The following is a 25,629-nucleotide window of genomic DNA, read 5'->3' on the forward strand; positions in this document are numbered from 1 at the left end:
TTTTACTGTGTTATATATTTAAAAAAATGAATGAATGTAAATTTAGATACTTCAATAAAGGTTGACCACAGAACTGGCATGTATACCTGTTAAAAGAGTGAATATCAGCTTTCTCTCATGGAATGACATTGGATCCATTAACCACTCCTGTGAAGATATAAAGTATATGAGTAGTTATCCAGCAAATAATGACCTCCACAGTTTTATGTTTTGTTTTATTTGATTTCTTTGGTTTTTATTTGTATGGCGTATGTGTTACTTTCATTTATTTATAGTTTGGTGAGTTTTTATTTGTTTTCTTTTTGTTTTTTATCTTTTTTAAGATATACTTGTATCATGTTTTCTTGGTTTGGGGCATTTTTGGTGCAATTTTTGTTTTTGTTTTGTTTTGTTTCATTGTTGGTGTTTTTTTGTTATTTTTTGAGAAAGAACTTCAAGTAGATGGGTAGGGTGGAAGAAAGGAGTTAGAAGAACTTGGTGAAGGGAAGAATATGATCAAAATATATATAAAATGTAGAATGTATAAAATAGCATAAAAGTACAGTTATAGCCCCTGTTAATATTAATGCTGAATACATAAAAAGTCAATAAATAATGTCATAATGCTAATGTAATAATACTTATCCTGGTGACATAAAGTAGGAAATAACCCAAGCACTTTCTAGCTTACTTATCTCTGGTGTTGCTGAGTGGAATAGGAAGGACATAAGAAGAAAGAAGAAATTCTTGAAAGTCATCAGTCTAACTAAACAGAGTTTAGACAGAAATGACTGTTAGAAATATGTCCTATTTTATACAATCATATATTTATAGTAACATTTGATTACTGTGTTATGACACTGTATCACATTCAATGCTCTCTTTTTATATACCTGATCTTCTAGAATACAATTAAATGTGCATTCTTCAAATAATTACTTCTAAAATATGACATTAATTATAACATTAGGATGGATATATGTATAAATGCGTAAATGTTATATGCTTTCAAAATATAAGCAATATTTGGAGAAGTGTATGAAATAAGTCACATTACTACCAAGTAAATTGTTGCAATAAACGTGGTTTTATGGTTTAAATTATCTTCTTATATTAATGTAGATGTTCAGCCTAGAGCATAACAAAAGTGTACTCCAAATATTTGTAGAAATGTACTTTATTTTCTACCCTTCTTCATGTATTTAATCTTTGGTAGAAGGGAACATCTGATTCTTTCCCTTCTCTTTCTACTATTATTGATGATAAAATAGTGATGCTCTATGAAAACTCTCTCCAAGCAATATGATCTTGAATTTAAATTGCCCCATAATACAATTTGTCCTTTTCAAATAAGTTCTATTAATGCATCATTTTTTAAAAACCTACATTTATATTCTATCTGCTACAGGAACTTCCAGGAATGCTGCAGTTAGCATTTATTGTTCCATCCATTTCTAAGTAATTCCTCACCTAATTCCTAGGGGGAGAAAGACCTGAAATAGTAAAACACCAAAACTGTCAAGATAGCAGCAGAGTACATCCAGAGGGATTTCAGACCTGGTCTTTCTGCAAAGTCATCAAAATGTTCTATTAGGGTTAATTATGATAATGTACCACAAATAATTATAGAATCAGAGGGTAAGGATATTTTTCGTCAGTCTGGAAATCACATGAACTATTATCTGTCACAGAATCTAATTATAAATCTGATAAAAATTGGAATAGAAAGCCAGATGACAGTCTTTCACAAAGTAAGCTTATTTCCGCATTTCACGATGTCTAATTTTAGTCTACTCTCTGTCCTTGTCTATGAAACATTAACTGGGAAGGCAGTAGCATGCTAACACATTGGAATTACAAGTCTGCAGTTAAGTGCATTTTCTAAGCATACTTAATGACTGCCTTTAATAATTCATGGTGAAGGTATAAGGAACTGAAAGTACTGGTCCATCTCTGATCAGCTGCCTACCAGCTCCAATTCACTGTATGGCCATAGACTACTAAATTTCATCCTAGAAATTAAGAAATTTTACTATTTCATCATTTCTTTATTCTAATGATGGTACACATTCCATACCCTGCCAGACTGATGCCCCTACTTAATGTATCTTGAACCGATTTTCCTCTCCTATATTAAAGATGACTCCTATTAAGATTTATATTTGAAAAGAGTTCTAGAATCTAATTGTTGAAGTGGAAAACATAATGAAAATCAAATTAAAATTAAGGTGATAGCTCACTTAAGTCTGCTTGAGGGCATGTAACTATAACCCTCAATGTGGATGCAAACTAACCCTCTATCCTGGTTAGATGACGCTGGAGACTCCTTCCAACTTTTTCATGGCTTCCCTATTTTGAGAAATTGCTTGAGGAAAGAAAAATGCAAATGAGATTGAAAGAGCAACATACTTATTTTAATTTCTTTCTTTTATATAAACTAATACATTAAAAGACCAAAATTAAAAGCAATTTCTCGTAATAAATTTTAAAAATACATCATTATTGATATATCCTAGTTGTATAGTAACATCATGCTCATGGATATGAACTTTTCTGCATGTGTGTGAGGTGTATGTGTTTGTGTAAACATGTACAAAATCTTAGTATTCCCAAAGGATTTTTATCACATTAGAATCTATAAAAAGTCCAGTTTCTAATATTATTTAACTATGTAGCATGGATTTAATGAAATTAGTCCCCACAGACTTACATTTCGTATACTTTGTCCCTATAGCTACTGAAACCATTTGGAAAGGATGAGGAGTTGTGCTCTTTTGGAGACTGTGTGATGGTGGATTTTGAGGTTTCAAAAGAGCAGGGTCGTTAGTGATCACTGCTTCATGCCTACATATCAGATGCCTTAAGATTTTACCTAGTACAGTCTCACTATGCTTGCCTGGATATAGCACATTTACTTTAAAAAGTCATGTACTCTTAATACTCTGAAAACTTAAGTCCAAAATAAACACTTTCTTTTATATGTTGCCTTTATCTTGGTGTCATAACATAGCAATAGAAATAATTAAGACAATTACATATATTATTTAACAAAATACAGTTTTAGAAATTAATAATATCACTATCTTCACACTAAAAAGAGGAAAGAGCTGTATATATTTATTTTCAATTATTTCAAAAGCCATACAAACAAAATGTTTGTTTAGAAATACTAAGCCTGATAAACAACTTCAGTAAAGTGGAGGGGTATAAAATTAATTACAGTAAATCAGGAGCCTACCTCTACTCAAAGGATAAACAGGATGAGAAAGAATTTATGGAAATGACACCCTTCAAAACAGACCCAAATAATGTAAAATACCTAGGTGTGACTTTAACCAAGCAAGTGAAAGATCTGTATGACAAGAAATTCACGTCTCTGAAGAAAGAGATTGAAGACGATCTCAGAAGATGGAAAGATCTCCTATGCTCATGGATTGGCAGGATTAATAGAGTAAAATGGCCAATTTGCCAAAAGCAATCTATAAATTCAATGAAATCCCCATGAAAATTTCAACTCAATTCTTCGTAGAGATAGAAATAGCAATTTGCAAATTCATTTGGAATAACATAAAACCCAGGATAGTGAAAACTATTCTCAACAATAAAAGAACTTCTGGGGGAATCAGCATCCCTGACTTCAAGCAGTATTACAGAGCAATATTGATAAAATGCATAGTATTGGTAAAGAGAAAGGCAGATAGATCAGTGGAATAGAATTGAAGACCCAGAAATGAAACCACACACCGATGGTCACTTGACCTTTGAAAAAGGAGCTAAAACCATCCAAAGGAAAAAAGATAGCATATTCAAAAAATGGTGCTGGTTCAACTGGAGTTCAGCATGTAAAAGAATCCAAATCAACCCGTTCTTATTCCCCTGTACAAAGCTTAACTCGAAGTGGATCAAGGACCTCCACATCAAGCTAGATACACTCAAACTAATAAAAGAAAAAGTGGGGAAGAGTCTCAAACACATGGGCGCTGGGGAAAATTTCCTGAACAGAACACCAATGACTTATGCTCTAAGATCAAGAGTCGACAAATGGGACCTCATAAAACTGCAAAGCCTCTGTAAGACAAAGGACACTGTCATTAGGACAAAACTACAACTAACAAATTGGGAAAGATCTTTACCAATCCTACATCTGATAGAGGACTAATATCCAATATATACAAAGAACTCAAAAGATAGACTCCAGAGAGCCAAATAACCCTATTAAAAATGGGGTACAGAGCTAAACAAAGAATTCACAGCTATTAATTCTTTATAATAAATAAATGGAATTTATTCCTAACCTAATGGAATAATATTCCTATCCTAATGGATAGGAATATTAAATGTCAGAGATGTACCTGAAGAAATGATCAACATCGTTAGTCATAAGGGAAATGCAAATCAAAATAACCCCGAGATTCCACCTCACACCAGTCAAAACAGCTAAGATAAAAAACTCAGACTACAGCAGACAATGGAAAGGATGTGGAGAAAGAGGAACACTCCTCCATTATTGGTGGGATTGCAAACTGGTACAACCTCTCTGAAAATCAGTCTGGAAGTACCTCAGAAAATTGGACATTGGACTACCTTAAGACCCAGTTATACCTCTCCTGGGCATACACCCAAAAGATGCTCTAATATACAACAAAGATACATGTTAGACTATGTTCATAGCAGCCATATTTATAAAAGCCAGAAGCTGGAAAGAGCCCAGATGCTCTTCAACAGAGGAATGGATAGAGAAGTTGTGGTACATCTACAGAATGGAGTACTACTCAGCTATCAAAAACAATGATTTCATGAAATTCACAGGCAAATAGAATGAAGTAGAAAATATGATCCTGAGTGAGGTAACTCAATCCCAGAAAATCACACATGGTATGCACTCACTGATAAGTAGGTACTAGCCCAAAAGCTTGAATTACAAAAGATGTAATCCACAGACCCCACAACACTCAAGAAGAAGGATGACCCAAATGTGGATGTTTCACTCCTTCTTAAAATGGGAACAAAAGTACCATGGGAAGTGATAGGAAGGCAAAGTTTAGAATAGAGACTGAAGGAACAGCCATTCAGAACCTTCCCCACCTGTGGCTCATATGTATACAGACACCAAAACTAGATAAGATGGATGAAGCTAAAAGTGCATGCTGACAGGAACCAGATATAGACCTCTCTTGAGAGACAGAGCCAGAACATGTCAAATTCAGAGGGGAATGCAGGCAGCAAACCACTGAACTGAGAATGGAACCCCTGTTCGAGGAGTTAGAGAAAGAATCGAAAGAGCTGAAGGGGCTTGCCACCCCAAAAGAACAACAATGCCAACCAACCAGAGCTTCCAGGGACTAAACCACTACCATAAGATCATATGTGAACTGACCCATGGCTCCAACTACATAGGTAGCAAAGGATGACCTTGCTGGACACCAATGGAAGGAGAAGTCCTTGTTCCTGCCAAATTTGGACCCCAGTATAGGGGATTGTCGGGGGTAGGCGTAGGTAAAGGGGTGGATGTGGAGGGGAACACACTTATAGAAGGGGTTAGGAGGCTTATGGACAGGAAACTGGGAAAGGGAATAACATTTGAAATGTAAATAAGAAATACCCAATAAAAAAAGAAAAAAAGTACATTTTTACTAATATTTAATAAGTCATTCCTCCTTTTATAAAATTCACTATAATAAGAATCCAGAGAGTAAAATGGTGTGTTCAGTGATTAACAACATGTAAACTGTGATAGAATTTAAATGTACTTTTTGAACGTACAATTTTATTTCATGATGCTAAATTCAAAATCAATGATCTGTCACAACATTCATTGCTAACAATAGGAGATAGAAAAATACTGTGCTTTATTTATGAAACAAAATGGTAAAATAATTTTATTAATTCTAAAGCTTTTTGATTTTGTGAATTTATAATTGAATATTTAACTAGTTCTAAGTCAAGAAGGCTAACATTTGTTTATTTTAGGGGTGTAGAAAATATATTTAATATAGCGTAAAAATAAACTTACATATTTTATTCCCAGTAGAGAAAACTTGAATTTTTAAATGGAAAGGACAAATATAAAGCCCTTTTGATAATAAAATATTTTTAATATCCCAATGGGATGTGTATATTGAAATTCTCATTTTATAGGGAAAATATGTATGATTTAGGAATGGCATTAGAAGAAAGTCAAGAATAAGCAAAGGATATGTATTACTAATTGACATCTGTAAATCTGAAATTAATTATATTGTAGCTTCTAATTTGTAATGAATTTTCTACTAAATTTGGCTTGGTATTACTATTTTTTTATCACAAAGTAGCTAGAATAATAACTGTTATCATTTACTTTTAAAAATAAACAAAATGTAAAGAGTTTCCATAAATATTTTAAAATACTTTATTGGGAATAAGAAGAGTCCAGCCCTGCTAAGCAAAATCTCTGATGCATGCCTTACCTCCGTAAGGTAAGATAAGTTAAGGTAAGATAAAAACATTACATATAACATAGAGATGTTTGAGTAATTGAATGCCATATGTAAAGGGTGCTGCTGGGTGCCATTTATGATAGATTAAAACAAGATTATCTAACAAGTAATCAACAATTTAAACAGTTGACAAAGCAAAAAATTGAATTTCAAAATGGAGTACTAAGCATGAGAAAACATCTTTAGAAAATGAATATTCCCAAGTAGGTCTGCATTTGCTGTAAAGCTTTACTTAAAATAACTTACTATGTGAGATGATGATAGAATGATCTCAGACACAGTAACATTATCCCTAGGAGATAAAGAGATCGTGAGCATATACCCAAAAGATGGCCCAACATATAAAAAAGTCACGTGCTCCACTATGTTCATCGCAGCCTTATTTATAATAGCCAGAAGCTGGAAAGAACCCAGATGCCCTTCAACAGAGGAATGGATACAGAAAATGTGGTACATCTACACAATGGAATATTACTCAGCTATCAAAAACAATGACTTTATGGAATTCGTGGGCAAATGGTTGGAACTGGAAAATATCATCCTGAGTGAGCTAACCCAATCACAGAAAGATATACATGGTATGCACTCATTGATAAGTGGCTATTAGCCCAAATGCTTGAATTACCCTAGATGCCTAGAACAAATGAAACTCAAGACGGATGATCAAAATGTGAATGCTTCACTCCTTCTTTAAAAGGGGAACAAGAATACCCTTGGCAGGGAAGAGAGAGGCAAAGATTAAAACAGAGACTGAAGGAACACCCATTCAGAGCCTGCCCCACATGTGACCCATACATATACAGCCACCCAATTAGACAAGATGGATGAAGCAAAGAAGTGCAGACCGACAGGAGCCGGATGTAGATTGCTCCTGAGAGACACAGCCAGAATACAGCAAAGACAGAGGCGAATGCCAGCAGCAAAACACTGAACTGAGAATAGGACCCCCATTGAAGGAATCAGAGAAAGAACTGGAAGAGCTTGAAGGGTCTCGAGACCCCATATGTACAACAATGCCAAGCAACCAGAGCTTCCAGGGACTAAGCCACTACCTAAAGACTATACATGGACTGACCCTGGACTCTGACCTCATAGGTAGCAATGAATATCCTAGTAGGAGCACCAGTGGAAGGGGAAGCCCTGGGTCCTGCTAGGACTGAACCCCCAGTGAACTAGACTGTTGGGGGGAGGGCGGCAATGGGGGGAGGGTTGGGAGGGGAACACCCATAAGGAAGGGGAGGGGGGAGGGGGATGTTTGCCCAGAAACCGGGAAAGGGAATAACACTCGAAATGTATATAAGAAATACTCAAGTTAATAAAAAGAAAAAAAAAAGAGATGGAAACCAAACTTCCTGGTAACTGAAGATTGTTGGGTACAATAGCAGAACAGAAGCATGGTGACCTAGGTGCTGCATGCTGTGGTCCTTGGCTGAGTACTGAGTTGAATATCTACAAAAGTCCACTGTGAGAAACTGATCAGAGACCACAGAACAGAAGGAAAAATAGAAAAGACAAAATAAAGAGAACTGGGAAAAACTGTGTGTGTGAATACCTGAGTTTGTGAATATTTTAGCTTTATCTCATTAACATTCCATTAATACTTAATACTTAACTAAGTGGAATACTTACAGGAGGAGTAGGAATCAGTGAGGCATGGTCTCTTGTCACAGCAAAATACCCTCAAGCCCAATAAGCTGTATTATTTTCTACGAATACAGAAGTTTTAATTCAGTTTCTGCATCATTGATAAACCTGCAATTTTCTTGGCTTTTTATCTGCCAAAGACCCTTGTGTAAAGGCTCTTTTGCGGACCTGCTCCATGAAATGGCATTGGAATCTTTAAAACCTGGATCAAGTGGAAGCAGTTCAGGTACTAGGACCGTGAAATACATTTTACCATTGTGGGAATATACTTGACAGAACAATTTAGATTTCTTCTGTTCTCAGAGGATCTAGTCACTGGATGCCATACTCCATACAGCTAAGCATAAGCTCATGATGCTGAAACTGTGTGCTGGAAGGACCAGGAACGAGAATTACAAGGAGTTTTGTCACTCTACTCATATGTATACTGTTTTCAGTCTGTTCCTATAGACAGCCCATACTTACAGTCAACTTTCCTCTTCAGTAAACCATATCTGGAAAATCAAGAACACACCCAAAAGTGTGCCTCAGCAATTCCCCCTGTGATTTCAAATTCAATTAAATTAAAAATGAACACCAACTGTCAAATTTTAAATTGTTCCAACTCTCTTTTTCATGTTTCTCATTTGTTTCTCTCATAAGAGAAAACTCATTGATTCTCTAAGTTGATTTTGTGCATTGTGTGACAGTGATGGAAACCTGACTAAGACACAACTAAACACCATATTTGTAAAGAAAATGAGTTTAAATATTAGTTGAACTGTATGTTAAGTAAAAAAACTTAACATTCTGGTGGACATACATTCTTCAGATCTGGATAAAGTAAAAGAGCTTTCCTGCATATATGTTAAAATCCAATTTAATTTTGAAAATTATTGTGGACGATCATGAACTTACACACATACCCCTGTCAGCTAAGGAGACTTGGCAGGTGGGGGAAAGAGATAAAGACAGAGATGGCGAGACATGGACAAAAACAAAGACAGATATACAGAAACTCAGACATGAAAATGAAGGACAATTAGATCCTGGACAGACGTTGGAAGAGTTAGGAAGCAGGGAATGAGGCATGCGTTTGATTGAAATTATTTATATGCTGTCAAATAATAATACTAATTTTCAAAAGAACACAATTACTTAGGGCTAATTATATGTGCATTTAGGAATATGTAGCAATAAGTAAAGAACAAGGCCATGAATGTAAGAGAAACCGGGGAAAAAACATTGAAGTGGTTAGAGGAACTACTGGAAGGATGGATACGATGTAATTATATGGTAATTTTTAAATTAAAAATATAAATGAAACAGACAATGACTATCAAAATTAAAGTAGGAAAGTAGAGACTGACTCATGATGGTCAAGATATTATAAAAATGATAAAAACATTAGAGCATTCATTTAAGATTTTTTAAAAGAGTGAACACTATTTTATTAAGTAGCAAGAACATTATTCCTAAAATAAACAGAAGAGTATAAAATTTAAGAGCAGAAGCTATAATCAGTGAAATAAAGAAATGACAGGATAAGGAAAAGCTCAAAGGACATAAAAGATTAGACATGGTGGGATTGAACAGAAGTTAATAAGATGTACCTAAGCTGAAAATAGAAATAAAATTGAAATTTAACTAACAGGGCTATGAAATAAAGTTAACACAACAATGAGCATCCCAACATATGTACAGAAGACGGGCTTGAGAAGAGCTCAAGGAATAGCTGATGAATTACCAGTAACAAATCTCTCAAATAGCACCTGAAATGTCAACTTGGGAATAATCACCAGTTCGTAATTATTGACCCAGAATTGTTACTGTTTAATGGAAATTCAAGGACAAAAATGAAGCAAGTCTCAAAGAAATGCCTCCCAGAGACCACCCCAACTTTGGATCCATCCCATGCTCAGGCGCCAAACCCAGGCACTATTGCTGATGCCAAGATGTGCTTCCAAAAAGGGGCTTGGAATGGCTGTCATCTGAGAGGCGCTACCAGCACCTGGTTGAGAGAGATGCATCTATTTATAGCCAACCATTGAACTGAGCCAGGGGATCCCAATGAAAGAGTTAGGGGAAGGAGCTGAAAGGGATTGCAACCCCTTAGGAAGGACAACACTAACCAGATCCCTCAGGACTCCCAGGGACCAAGCCACCAACCAAAGAGAATACATGAGCTGGTTCATGGTCTCTAACATATGTAGCAGAAGACTGGGCTGCATGGCCTCAGTGGGAAGGAATGTGCTTTGTCCTTTGGAATCTTGATGCTCCCAGAAATGGGTGATGCAAAGGGGAGAGATGGGCAAGGGGAGTGGGTGAGCACTCTTTTAGGGGTTAAAGGGAGGAAGAAGAATAGGAGGCCCCTGGAGGAGGGCACAGAAACAGAAATGACACTTGAAAGGTAAATAAATAAAATAATTAATCAAAAAAGAAAGGAAGGTAAAATAACTATTAGAATTTCTATAAAGTCATAAGGAATCATAATATCATATCTATGTTTAAAAAATATACATAAATACATACACACACGCACACATACATACATACACATACACATGTATTTATTAAATGAAATGTCTTAATCTGTGCTGATGATACTTCCTCTATGAGTCAAAGGCCATCCAATATAAATTGCAATACCAGACAAGAGAATCTTCCTTTTGAGATGTTGTTCATATTACAATCTTATTGGACAGAGAAAAACTTGTCATAATATAGTTTATACACTGTGCTTAACAGGCATGAGAAATAAATAATAAAAAAAATCCATGCAAACTGAACAAGGTGTAAATATTTGAGGTTGCAATATGATGAATTATAGACTTTATTCAGAGTTTTTCGAACTATGTATGAATATTATATAGCTCCTTATATGAAAGGAATCTCGTAAGTAACACATACATGTTTAACTAACATGTAAGAGTAATTTAATAAAAGAGTGGTGGAAACATGAAATTCTACTTCTTACATAATTACAGTTTCAAATCCTACTCCTCCTCTCTTTAATGTAACCAAAAGCATGATGTCTAATAAAAAGAAAAAAGCTTGGTACTCTGGTAGCATGGACATCAGCTTTTCAACAAAGAGCTACAGCCAACTTTCCTTCTGAAAAGCATAGCTTTGAATTGTGGGGAAGTACAGTGGATCACATTTTTTTAACGTGGTTTTTCTAACATTTTGGAATGAATAAACATTGGTTCGCGAAAATGCCATGAGTATTATATTATTTTCCTAAACCTACATTTCCCTCCCCAAAATGGACTCCAGAAGGTGTCCATTGTCTTCATAGTCAAATGGGGTGGTATAAATGGCAAATATTTTATCCTTGAAATGTTTTGTTTTAAGGCTTATCTAATTTAATAGGTGGCCAGTTTGCCTCCGCTAGAGTTCACTTCAGATTATCATTTCTTTTCTACTAACTGGAAACATGTATGACATATGTATGTTTGGCAAACTTAAAATATGGCCTCTGAGAAAAATCACCTCCCCAATGAAATGTTTTGTCTAGTTATGCTTCTTTGAAGGGCATTTTTCTTTGATTATTTTTATGAATCTCATTTTATAAGTGTCACACAATCATTAATAAGTCAGCCTTCATATATCTCAGGAAATCACACTCACCACAGACATACTTAATTAAGGTCAAACCATTCCATTAAATGCCAAAGACTTATCTTTGATCTGATACTGTCTGTGTCATAAAAAGACATTAAACATATTCAATTAGCACTGTTCAATTCAGGTAAGTTAAATATAAAATTTCTGGTGATTTTCACTTGAAAATATAAACTGATATAAAAATTACAAAAACAGATGGAATGAAGAACCATTTCTCTTTAGCAATTTATAATTTTTTAGTATTGTAATAAAAATTAAAAACATATACAAATGACTAACTACAGATATAGCCTTTGGAGGGAGAACAGAACAAGGCAAAAGAAATCTAACATAGCTATTAAACAGATGCCACTTTCCTGAAGCAAAAATTTAGGCTCATATTGAAAAGCCAGAAAATATAGTATAACTGGCATATCTGGATCAATAAACTTATATTACTAGATCTCATTCAGCTACTAAGCAAACATTTTTTGCGATATACCTATTCAAATACTTTAATTAGTTTCCATAGACCTGACATTTGAGTTTCAAGAGGAAAATTTAATATAACTTAGAAAGATTATCTTCTAATAGATGACTGAATATTGACAAGTTAGTGACTGCTTTGTATGCCAGATTAAAGTCATAGCAAAGTGTACTTTTGCAGCTTAGGCATTCCTAAATATATGTCCTACTTACAATTGAATCCTGTTGGCTAATATACATGGTAACAAGAATGAAGAATACAGAAGTCCCTTAAAGTTTATCAGGAGGATTTCAATTTAAAGAGAGTATATAAAGAGATGCAGTACAGTGAGGAATAGTTACTAGTAATTGATATTGTAGAATGACACAGCACCATTGAATTTGATGAAATCTATGTTGGGGATGAAAATGAGAAATTGAAATAGGTAAGACAGTTCAGGAGGTTAAGTGCTTTGTAGTCAAACTTGTTTATATCAGTTCCATCCCCATGACTAACATGGTGGAGGGAAGGAACTGACTCCTACAAACTGTTCTAAGACCTCCACAAATGCACACATAAATACACACATAATACACATATACAAACAAACACATAAACACAAATATACATATACATTGAGTTTTAAATAGGTAATAAAGAAAAACCATATATTAATGATATAATTTACATTGCTTAGACTACTGAAGTATCATTATACTGAGGAACCCATCTGCTTATAATAGATATAGGTTCTCATTTAAAAAAATAGTATGTTACTTCTAATTTTTATTATTCACATTAATACATATATTTGGAATTATAGACTTACTAACTAAGATTGTATTTGTACACATTAATACACATTTAAAAATTTATTCTAGAGCCATGTATTGTGGTACATCCTTTAATGCCAGCATTTTTAAGACTTAGGTAGGAGGATTTTTGAATCGGGCTAGTTTGGGCTATATACAGAAAGCAGGTATTAAAAAGATTAGAAAAAGCAATGCAGCTGGTTGCTGCCGCCGCAGAGAGCCCGTGGGCAGCACCCCGCGAGCAAAATTGAGCCTCCGGACCACAGGTAAGACCAACTTGTCTGTTGCAAGAAGGCTGCCTGGTGAAATCGGGACACACAGAGGCAGAATTCCTCTAGGACCGGGCACGTCCTGTGTTTACTGGAAGTCCCACACCCGCGGTACCCGGCCTGCAGCAGCTCTCTGCTCCAAGACCCCTTGGGAAAGAGACCTCGGCGCCTGGTCAGGTGGGCACCCCTGAGGCTGCATAAGCTCCCGGAAGGGGCGGCAGAGGTCTTCCTGTATGCTGCCGCCGAAAAGAGCCCGTGGGAAGCACCCCGCGAGCGAACTTGAGCTTCAGGACCACAGGTAAGACCAACTTTTCTGCTGCAAGTGACCTGCCTGGTGAACTCAAGACACAGGCCCACAGGAACAGCTGAAGAACTGTAGAGAGGAAAAACTACACGCCCGAAAGCAGAACACTCTGTCCCCATAACTGACTGAAAGAGAGGAAAACAGGTCTACAGCACACCTGACACACAGGCTTATAGGACAGTCTAGCCACTGTCAGAAATAGCAGAACAAAGTAACACTAGAGATAATCTGATGGGGAGAGGCAAGCACAGGAACCCAAGCAACAGAAACCAAGACTACATGGCATCATCGGAGCCCAATTCTCCCACCAAAACAAACATGGAATGTCCAAACACACCAGAAAAGCAAGATCTAGTTTATAAATCATATTTGATCATGATGCTGGAGGACTTCAAGAAAGACGTGAAGAACTCCCTTAGGGAAACACAGGAAAACATTAATAAACAAGTAGAAGCCTACAGAGAGGAATCGCAAAAATCCCTGAAAGAATCGCAGAAATCCCTGAAAGAATTCCAGGAAAACACAATCAAACAGTTGAAGGAATTAAAAATGGAAATAGAAGCAATCAAGAAAGAACACATGGAAACAACCCTGGATATAGAAAACCAAAAGAAGAGACAAGGAGCTGTAGATACAAGCTTCACCAACAGAATAAAAGAGATGGAAGAGAGAATCTCAGGAGCAGAAGATTCCATAGAAATCATTGACTCAACTGTCAAAGATAATGTAAAGCAGAAAAAGCTACTGGTCCAAAACATACAGGAAATCCAGGACTCAATGAGAAGATCAAACCTAAGGATAATAGGTATAGAAGAGAGTGAAGACTCCAAGCTCAAAGGACCAGTAAATATATTCAACAAAATCAAAGAAGAAAACTTCCCTAACCTAAAAAAGAGATACCCATAGGCATACAAGAAGCCTACAGAACTCCAAATAGATTGGACCAGAAAAGAAACACCTCCTGTCACATAATTGTCAAAACACCAAACGCACAAAATAAAGAAAGAATATTAAAAGCAATAAGGGAAAAAGGTCAAGTAACATATAAAGGCAGACCTATCAGAATCACACCAGACTTCTCGCCAGAAATTATGAAGGCCAGAAGATCCTGGACTGATGTCATACAGACCCTAAGAGAACACAAATGCCAGCCCAGGTTACTGTATCCTGCAAAACTCTCAATTAACATAGATGGAGAAACCAAGATATTCCATGACAAAACCAAATTTACACAATATCTTTCTACAAATCCAGCACTAAAAAGGATAATAAATGGTAAAGACCAACATAAGGAGGCAAGCTATACCCTAGATGAAGCAAGAAACTAATCGTCTTGGCAACAAAACAAAGAGAATGAAAGCACACAAACATAACCTCACATCCAAATATGAATATAACGGGAAGCAATAATCACTATTCCTTAATATCTCTCAATATCAATGGCCTCAACTCCCCAATAAAAAGAAATAGATTAACAAACTGGATACGCAACGAGGACCCTGCATTCTGCTGCCTACAGGAAACACACCTCAGAGACAAATACAGACACTACCTCAGAGTGAAAGCCTGGAAAACAACTTTCCAAGCAAATGGTCAGAAGAAGCAAGCTGGAGTAGCCCTTCCAATATCAAATAAAATCAATTTCCAACTAAAAGTCACCAAAAGATAAGGAAGGACACTTCATATTCATCAAAGGAAAAATCCACCAAGATGAACTCTCAAGCCTAAATATCTATGCCCCAAATACAAGGGCACCTACATACGTAAAAGAAACCTTACTAAAGCTCAAAACACACATTGCACCTCACACAATAATAGTGGGAGATTTCAACACCCCACTCTCATCAATGGACAGAACATGGAAACAGAAATTAAACAGTGATGTCGACAGACTAAGAGAAGCCATTAGCCAAATGGACTTAATGGATATTTATAGAACATTCTATCCTAAAGCAAAAGAATATACCTTCTTCTCAGCACCTCATGGTACTTTCTCCAAAAGTGACCATATAATTGGTCAAGAAACGGGCCTCAACAGGTACAGAAAGACAGAAATAATCCCATGCGTGCTATCGGACCACCACGGCCTAAAACTGGTCTTCAATAAAATAAGGGAAGAATGCCCACATAAACGTGGAAATTGAACAATGCTCTACTCAATGATAGCCTGGTCAAGGAAGAAATAAAGAAAGAAATTAAAAACTTTTTAGAATTTAATGAAAATGAAGGTACAACATACCCAAACTTATGGGACACAATGAAAGCTGTGCTAAGAGGAAAACTCATAATGCTGAGTGCCTGCAGAAAGAAACAGGAAAGAGCATATGTCAGCAGCTTGACAGCACACCTAAAAGCTCTAGACCAAAAAGAAGCAAATACACCCAGGAGGAGTAGAAGGCAGGAGCTAATCAAACTCAGAGCTGAAATCAACCAAGTAGAAACAAAAAGGACCATAGAAAGAATCAACAGAACCAAAAGTTGGTTCTTTGAGAAAATCAACAAGATAGATAAACCCTTAGCCAGACTAACGAGAGGACACAGAGAGTGCGTCCAAATTAACAAAATCAGAAACGAAAAGGGAGATATAACTACAGATTCAGAGGAAATTAAAAAAATCATCAGATCTTACTATAAAAACCTATATTCAACAAAATTTGAAAATCTTCAGGAAATGGACAATTTCCTAGACAGATACCAGGTATCGAAGTTGAATCAGGAACAGATAAACCAGTTAAACAACCCCATAACTCCTAAGGAAATAGAAGCAGTCATTAAAGGTCTCCCAACCAAAAAGAGCCCAGGTCCAGACGGGTTTAGTGCAGAATTCTATCAAACCTTCATAGAAGACCTCACACCAATATTATCCAAACTATTCCACAAAATTGAAACAGATGGATCACTACCGAATACCTTCTACGAAGCCACAATTACTCTTATACCTAAACCACACAAAGACACAACAAAGAAAGAGAACTTCAGACCAATTTCCCATATGAATATCGACGCAAAAATACTCAACAAAATTCTGGCAAACCGAATTCAAGAGCACATCAAAACAATCATCCACCATGATCAAGTAGGCTTCATCCCAGGCATGCAGGGATGGTTTAATATACGGAAAACCATCAACGTGATCCATTATATAAACAAACTGAAAGAACAGAACCACATGATCATTTCATTAGATGATGAGAAAGCATTTGACAAAATTCAACACACCTTCATGATAAAAGTCCTGGAAAGAATAGGAATTCAAGGCCCATACCTAAACATAGTAAAAGCCATATACAGCAAACCAGTTGCTAACATTAAACTAAATGGAGAGAAACTTGAAGCAATCCAACTAAAATCAGGGACTAGACAAGGCTGCCCACTCTCTCCCTACTTATTCATTATAGTTCTTGAAGTTCTAGCCAGAGCAATCTGACAACAAAAGGAGATCAAGGGGATACAGATCGGAAAAGAAGAGGTCAAAATATCACTATTTGCAGATGATATGATAGTACATTTAAGTGATCCCAAAAGTTCCACCAGAGAACTACTAAATCTGATAAACAACTTCAGCAAAGTGGCTGGGTATAAAATTAACTCAAATAAATCAGTTGCCTTCCTCTATACAAAAGAGAAACAAGCTGAGAAAGAAATTAGGGAAACGACACCCTTCATAATAGACCCAAATAATATAAAGTACCTCGGTGTGACTTTAAGCAAGCAAGTAAAAGATCTGTACAATAAGAACTTCAAGACACTGAGGAAAGAAATTGAAGAAGACCTCAGAAGATGGAAAGATCTCCCATGCTCATGGATTGGCAGGATTAATATAGTAAAAATGGCCATTTTACCAAAAGCAATCTACAGAATCAATGCAATCCCCATCAAAATACCAATCCAATTCTTCAAAGAGTTAGACAGAACAATTTGCAAATTCATCTAGAATAACAAAAATCCCACCATAGCTAAAGCTATCCTCAACAATAAAAGGACTTCAGGGGGAATCACTATCCCTGAACTCAAGCAGTATTACAGAGCAATAGTGATAAAAACTGCATGGTATTGGTACAGAGACAGACAGATAGACCAATGGAATAGAATTGAAGACCCAGAAATGAACCCACACACCTATGGTCACTTGATTTTTGACAAAGGAGCCAAAACCATCCAATGGAAAAAATATAGCATTTTCGGCAAATGGTGCTGGTTCAACTGGAGGTCAACATGTACAAGAATTCAGATCGATCCATCCTTATCACCCTGTACAAAGCTTAAGTCCAAGTGGATCAAGGACCTCCACATCAAACCAGACACACTCAAACTAATAGAAGAAAAACTAGGGAAGCATCTGGAACACATGGGCACTGAAAAAATTTCCTGAACAAAACACCAATGGCTTACGCTCTAAGATCAAGAATCGACAAATGGGATCTCATAAAACTGCAAAGCTTCTGTAACGCAAAGGACACTGTGGTTAGGACAAAACGGCAACCAACAGATTGGGAAAAGATCTTTACCAATCCTACAACAGATAGAGGCCTTATATCCAAAATATACAAAGAACTCAAGAAGTTAGACCGCAGGGAAACAAATAACCCTATTAAAAAATGGGGTTCAGAGCTAAACAAAGAATTCACAGCTGAGGAATGCCGAATGGCTGAGAAACACCTAAAGAAATGTTCAACATCTTTAGTCATAAGGGAAAAGCAAATCAAAACAACCCTGAAATGTCACCTCACGCCAGTGAGAATGGCTAAGATCAAAAACTCAGGTGACAGCAGATGCTGGCGAGGTTGTGGAGAAAGAGGAACACTCCTCCATTGTTGGTGGGATTGCAGACTGGTAAAACCATTCGGGAAATCAGTCTGGAGGTTCCTCAGAAAATTGGACATTGAACTGCCTGAGGATCCAGCTATACCTCTCTTGGGCATATACCCAAAAGATGCCTCAACATATAAAAGAGACACGTGCTCCACTATGTTCATCGCAGCCTTATTTATAATAGCCAGAAACTGGAAAGAACCCAGATGCCCTTCAACAGAGGAATGGATACAGAAAATGTGGTACATCTACACAATGGAATAATACTCAGCTATCAAAAACAACGAGTTTATGAAATTCGTAGGCAAATGGTTGGAACTGGAAAATATCATCCTGAGTGAGCTAACCCAATCACAGAAAGACATACATGGTATGCACTCATTGATAAGTGGCTATTAGCTCAAATGCTTGAATTACCCTAGATCCCTAGCACAAACGCAACTCAAGACGGATGATCAAAATGTGAATGCTTCACTCCTTCTTTAAATGAGGAAAAAGAATACCCTTGGCAGGGAAGAGAGAGGCAAAGATTAAAACAGAGACTGAAGGAACACCCATTCAGAGCCTGTCCCACATGTGTCCCATACATATACAGCCACCCAATTAGACAAGATGGATGAAGCAAAGAAGTGCAGACCGACAGGAGCCAGATGTAGATCGCTCCTGAGAGACACAGCCAGAATACAGCAAATACAGAGGCGAATGCCAGCAACAAACCACTGAACTGAGAATAGGTCCCCCGTTGAAGGAATCAGAGAAAGAACTGGAAGAGCTTGAAGGGGCTCGAGACCCCAAAAGTACAACAATGCCAAGCAACCAGAGCTTCCAGGGACTAAGCCACTACCTAAAGACTATACATGGACTGACCCTGGACTCTGACCCCATAGGTAGCAATGAATATCCTAGTAAGAGCACCAGTGGAAGGGGAAGCCCTGGGTCCTGCTAAGACTGAACCCCCAGTGAACTAGACTATGGGGGGGAGGGTGGTAATGGGGGGGTTGGGAGGGGAACACCGATAAGGAAGGGGAGGGGGGAGGGGGATGTTTGCCCGGAAACCGGGAAGGGGAATAACACTCGAAATGTATATAAGAAATACTCAAGTTAAGAAAAAAAATAAAATAAAATAAAAAAAAAGAAAATGCCAGTCAAAGGTCAATCATCTATAAGAAAACTAAGTGAAATCAGCCAGCTTTCCATACTGAGGAAACACTTGTGGACTTAGGTGTGATTGTGGACCGGGACATGAGCTCTCATCTACTGTTCTAGCCCCATGCCTGCCATGCTTTCCACCATGACAGTCATGAACTTGAACCTTCGGGAACCATGAGCCCCACTAAAAACTTTCTTTTATAAAAAAAAATAAAATAAAAGCAATGCAAAGGTAGATTCCAAGAGATTATACATGCTTCTTGGTTTATGATGGAGTAATCTTCTGACAAATTTATTACAAGCAGGAAATACTGAAAATAGCCTTAGAGGAAACAGTGTAGCTTAGTAAGAGTGCCAAGAGTGTCAGCTGTTTGCTTTTCTATGACATGAGTGGGATGAAGCTACCTTCTTATGCCTGTGCTGGCCACCATCCTGAGAGACTATCATTCCTCACATTGCTGAGCCAGAAGAATACGAAGATCCAAAGTATGATTATTAATGAACAGTATCGAATCTGAACTATCTTATAGTATAACAAGCCTCAGGGAATCCATATGCAACTAGACTTGGAACAACATAACAAAATTAAGATGAACATTAGTCACAAAACTCTTCCAGTAGGAAAAAAGTACAATCTAGTTAAACATGAGGGACCTCAAAAATCAAATGAAACAGCTTACCTACAAGGTCTGATAAAATCTTTCAGAGGAAAATGGCAAATGCCGAGTGCTGTGAGTTTTAAGAGTAAGGTGGCCTGGGGTAGAAATACCTCATCTTTATTGCCCTCTTGTATTCCTAAGAAGGGACATGTTTACTACTGTATAACATGCCACTACCTCCCTGGCTTTAGACAATGTGAAGATGTATTTCTCCTCTTTCCTAAATGTGGTAACCTTGTAAAAGTACAGGTTGAAAGGCAATTTCATTTACTGCATTCTGATACAAGCATTTGTTTCCAAACCTTAGTTATCATCATTAAAGTATTTTGCAACAGTTTGCAATTGAAATCAAAAAATAGTTTACAGAAAAATTATCTGGTAATTCTTCTAAAGCACTGAGAAACAAAGAGCTAAAATTCACTACATAGTGAGACACAAAGGCAGCTTAGATGTAACGAGAAAATACTTGAAATGCATCTATTGCTTTTAGTGAAGTCGGCAGTAGAGGTCAAGAAAAGCTAAGCAACGCAAAACCAGGTAACAATTATAGAAATCAGCACTTACCCATATTTTGCAAAATTTGCCCAAGTTTTCATTATGGATCGACTAAAGATTTCCTCAGCCCTTGTGTAATTAACTCTTCTTTCCAGGGGTAAGCCAAACACAAATTCAATTTCATAGCCATGCATTACTCCCATCCATTCTGGCCAAGGTAGTTTGGAAGATCGGTGTTCAAAATAGTAGAAAAAGGCATTAATTTCTAGTTCTGCAAATTTCTTGGTAAACTCCAGTGCAGGGCATATGATGTTGTAATCTCCAATAATATCATCGAAAGCTTCACGGTAGACTTCCGGTGTCTGGTCACCTAACCAGTCCACATAGTAGAAAAGGATTGCTTCCTTTCCCAAGCTGCTCACTCCAGGGAAATACATATTTAAACCTTCTTGAAATTCCCTCCGTGTGATAAGACTATCATTGTCTTTGCTGAAACCAGGAGCACCGTACACTAGGAAAGCTGTCCCTTCATCCTTGTTAACACCCACTAAGATCTGAGCTGTTTTCACTTTTCCAAGTTGGAGTAGTGTGTGGGGCATATCAGTGAGAAAATCGCCATCCACTGTTGGACCAAAATTAATCGATCTGATGGAATCAGAGGGGAGAACTAACTTTTCATTCAGAAGAATTTCCTGAGGATCTTTACTTCGAAGGCATGTAATTATCTCCTTCTCATTCTCCTTTGAGCAACCAATAAATTTAGCTAAGGTTAAGGTTCTGTTTCTGGCTTCCTCTGGATGCTTTACTGCCCAGGGGGCATTAGAGGAGCCACTTTCTAGAATGGCTCTAGTAAACAAAGGGTAACTTTGGGGACATAGCAAATGTAAGCTAACTGAAGCAGCTCCTGCACTTTCTCCAAAAAGTGTTACACTTTTAGGATTCCCTCCGAAAGCAGCTATATTTCTTTGGATCCACTGAAGTGCCAACTGTTGATCAAATAAACCCATGTTTCCTGGAGCCTCAGAATTTCCTGGAAAAGCTAGGAATCCTAGGGCACCTACCCTATAGTTCATTGAAACTACAATAACTCTTTCAACACGAGTGAGAAATTTCCCATCATAAACGGGTAGAGAGGAGGTCCCAGTTTGAAAGCCACCACCATAGACCCACACCATGACAGTCGCATTCTTGGGCTTAGGTACTGGAATCCAAACATTCAGATACAAGCAGTCTTCACTGAGGTTCGTGTTTGGATTCCACATTTCTGACCCCTGGAAGCCTGGGAAGGCTTGATCTATATTCTGATAACAAGAATTTGCATATTTAGTGGCATTATAGACATCAGGCCATTTGTTTAAAGGTTGTGGCTTTTTGAATCTTAGGCTACCCAGAGGAGGCTGTGCATAGGGGATACCGAGAAAGGCAGTCACTGTGCCACCTAGAATGGGCATGCTCAGCCCTCGGACTCTTCCAGTCTTGGTTGTAATTATGACGTCTTCTTCAGTGTGTGACTTCCCAAAAAGCATGCAGAGCAGAAGAATCCATAGGAGGAAGTGAATTTCTGTGACCATGGTATGCTGAGTCTGCAGATTGATTTCTAAACAAAGAATAAGCAAAACGGTTTTAAAGTTTTGTACATTCTGATAGATAGCATGTGCAATGATGACAATCACTAAAACACAGTAGTTTCTATTCATCTTAAACTTATGAAAAATAATAAATAAGGTGCCAACCCAAGAGTATGTGTAAAAACTAAAAAGTAAACAGAGATGATTCCACTTGGAAGAAATATTTTAAGAAGATAAAAATAACTGGTCTTGTCTTTGTAATAACATATTTAAGAATATGTAAGAAGTTTCACCACGGTAAAAGAATATTTTGTAGCAGGTACATATGATATCATGCACTATACATAGCCACATCAAGTATGGAATTAGCTAGGCATGTTAGTATTGACCCCAACATGGCTCTAGGAAAAGGTCCATGTGTTGTCTGAAATATCTTTCCTCTTCCTCATTTTTTCCATAGTTCTTTTCATAGTCCTCCTTTAAAAACATTATAGCTTCCACTCTCAATCAGCACACTGGGGATAAGGCTGTCCAAAAGTCCTCCATAACCAAATCCCCAACCTAAGAGAGCTGTTCTCCCAGGAGTGATGACACTACTAAGCTCACAGGTAAGACATCCACTTTTGCTCCAATAACTGGACAAACAGGGACCTACAAGGAGTCCACAGGGCACAAGAACCTCAAAATTGTTAGGAACAGGATCCTTCCTGTTTCCATCATGGCCCAAGAGCTAACCATGTGACACAGCTCTCCACACACAAATCCTACCCTGAGAGAACTTTGCTTCCATGAGTTCTGACACACCTAAGATCATAGTTCTCTATACCCAATTAATGGTTAGAGAGAGCTAGTCTCCCAGTAGTGTTGACACACCTAAGATCACAGGCACATAGGCCCAGAGGAGGATCAAGTTCCAGTCAGAGACAGCAAGACCACCTAACACCAGAGGTAACAGGAGGGTGAGAGGCAAGTACATGAACCTAAGCAACAGAAACCAAGGCTACTTGGCATCAACAGAAGCCAGTTCTCCTATTACTCAGCTATCAAAAACAACGAGTTTATGAAATTCGTAGGCAAATGGTTGGAACTGGAAAATATCATCCTGAGTGAGCTAACCCAATCACAGAAAGACATACATGGTATGCACTCATTGATAAGTGGCTATTAGCCCAAATGCTTGAATTACCCTAGATCCCTAGAACAAACGAAACTCAAGACAGATGATCAAAATGTGAATGCTTCACTCCTTCTTTAAATGAGGAAAAAGAATACCCTTGGCAGGGAAGGGAGAGGCAAAGATTAAAACAGAGACTGAAGGAACACCCATTCAGAGCCTGCCCCACAGGTGGCCCATACATATACAGCCACCCAATTAGACAAGATGGATGAAGCAAAGAAGTGCAGACCGACAGGAGCCGGATGTAGATCGCTCCTGAGAGACACAGCCAGAATACAGCAAATACAGAGGCAAATGCCAGCAACAAACCACTGAACTGAGAATAGGTCCCCCGTTGAAGGAATCAGAGAAAGAACTGGAAGAGCTTGAAGGGGCTCGAGACCCCAAAAGTACAACAATGTCAAGCAACCAGAGCTTCCAGGGACTAAGCCACTACCTAAAGACTATACATGGACTGACCCTGGACTCTGACCCCATAGGTAGCAATGAATATCCTAGTAAGAGCACCAGTGGAAGGGGAAGCCCTGGGTCCTGCTAAGACTGAACCCCCAGTGAACTAGACTATGGGGGAGGGGGGCAATGGGGGGAGGGTTGGGAGGGGAACACCCATAAGGAAGGGGAGGGGGGAGGGGGATGTTTGCCCGGAAACCGGGAAAGGGAATAACACTTGAAATGTATATAAGAAATACTCAAGTTACGCAGCAGCTCTCTGCTCCCAGACCCGGTGAGAGAGAGACCCAACCGCCTGGTCAGGTGGGCACTCCTGAGGCTGCAGAGCGGAAGAGATCACCAACACTGCTCACCCCTGCCCACATCCCTGGCCCAAGAGGAAACTGTATAAGGCCTCTGGGCTCCCGTGGGGGAGGGCCCAGGAGCGGCAGGACTTCTGCGCCTGAGACACCGCCGGAACCTGAAAGAAACAGACCGGATAAACAGTTCTCTGCACCCAAATCCCGTGGGAGGGAGAGCTAAACCTTCAGAGAGGCAGACAAGCCTGGGAAACCAGAAGAGACTGCTCCCTGCACACACATCTCGGACGCCAGAGGAAAAAGCCAAAGACCATCTGGAACCCTGGTGCACTGAAGCTCCCGGAAGGGGCGGCACAGGTCTTCCTGGTTGCTGCCGCTGCAGAGAGCCCCTGGGCAGCACCCCATGAGCGAACCTGAGCCTCGGGACCACAGGTAAGACCAAATTTTCTGCTGCAAGAAAGCTGCCTGGTGAACTCAAGACACAGGCCCACAAGAACAGCTGAAGACCTGTAGAGAGGAAAAACTACACACCGGAAAGCAGAACACACTGTCCCCATAACTGACTGAAAGAGAGGAAAACAGGTCTACAGCACTCCTGACACACAGGCTTATAGGTCAGTCTAGCCACTGTCAGAAATAGCAGAACAAAGTAACACTAGAGATAATCTGATGGCGAGAGGCAAGCGCAGGAACCCAAGCAACAGAAACCAAGACTGCATGCCATCATCGGAGCCCAATTCTCCCGCCAAAACAAACATGGAATATCCAAACACACCAGAAAAGCAAGATCTAGTTTCAAAATCATATTTGATCATGATGCTGGAGGACTTCAAGAAAGACATGAACACACTTAGGGAAACACAGGAAATCATTAATAAACAAGTAGAGGCCTACAGAGAGGAATGGCAAAAATCCCTGAAAGAATTCCAGGAAAACACAATCAAACAGATGAAGGAATTAAAAATGGAAATAGAAGCAATCAAGAAAGAACACATGGAAACAACCCTGGATATAGAAAACCAAAAGAAGAGACAAGGAGCTGTAGATACAAGCTTCACCAACAGAATACAAGAGATGGAAGAGAGAATCTCAGGAGCAGAAGATTCCATAGAAATCATTGACTCAACTGTCAAAGATAATGTAAAGCGGAAAAAGCTACTGGTCCAAAACATACAGGAAATCCAGGACTCAATGAGAAGATCAAACCTAAGGATAATAGGTATAGAAGAGAGTGAAGACTCCCAGCTCAAAGGACCAGTAAATATCTTCAACAAAATCATAGAAGAAAACTTCCCTAACCTAAAAAAAGAGATACCCATAGGCATACAAGAAGCCTACAGAACTCCAAATAGATTGGACCAGAAAAGAAACACCTCCCGTCACATAATTGTCAAAACACCAAACGCACAAAATAAAGAAAGAATATTAAAAGCAGTAAGGGAAAAAGGTCAAGTAACATATAAAGGGAGACCTATCAGAATCACA

The 25,629-nt window shown here is 38.2% G+C and overlaps 1 protein-coding gene across 1 annotated transcript in view; it reads right to left on the reverse strand.

Moving 5' to 3' along the window:
* The window catches only part of Bche (butyrylcholinesterase), a 92,472-nt gene that overhangs the window by 45,973 nt on the left and 20,870 nt on the right, over positions 1 to 25,629 (reverse strand). The window contains 1 exon segment of the mRNA NM_022942.1: positions 20,720 to 22,247. Coding sequence (NP_075231.1) covers positions 20,720 to 22,221 — 1,502 coding nt within the window. The 5' untranslated portion in view covers positions 22,222 to 22,247.

This window comes from Rattus norvegicus, chromosome 2, assembly GCF_036323735.1.
Source record: "Rattus norvegicus strain BN/NHsdMcwi chromosome 2, GRCr8, whole genome shotgun sequence".
In the NCBI taxonomy this organism is placed as follows: Eukaryota; Metazoa; Chordata; class Mammalia; order Rodentia; family Muridae; genus Rattus; species Rattus norvegicus.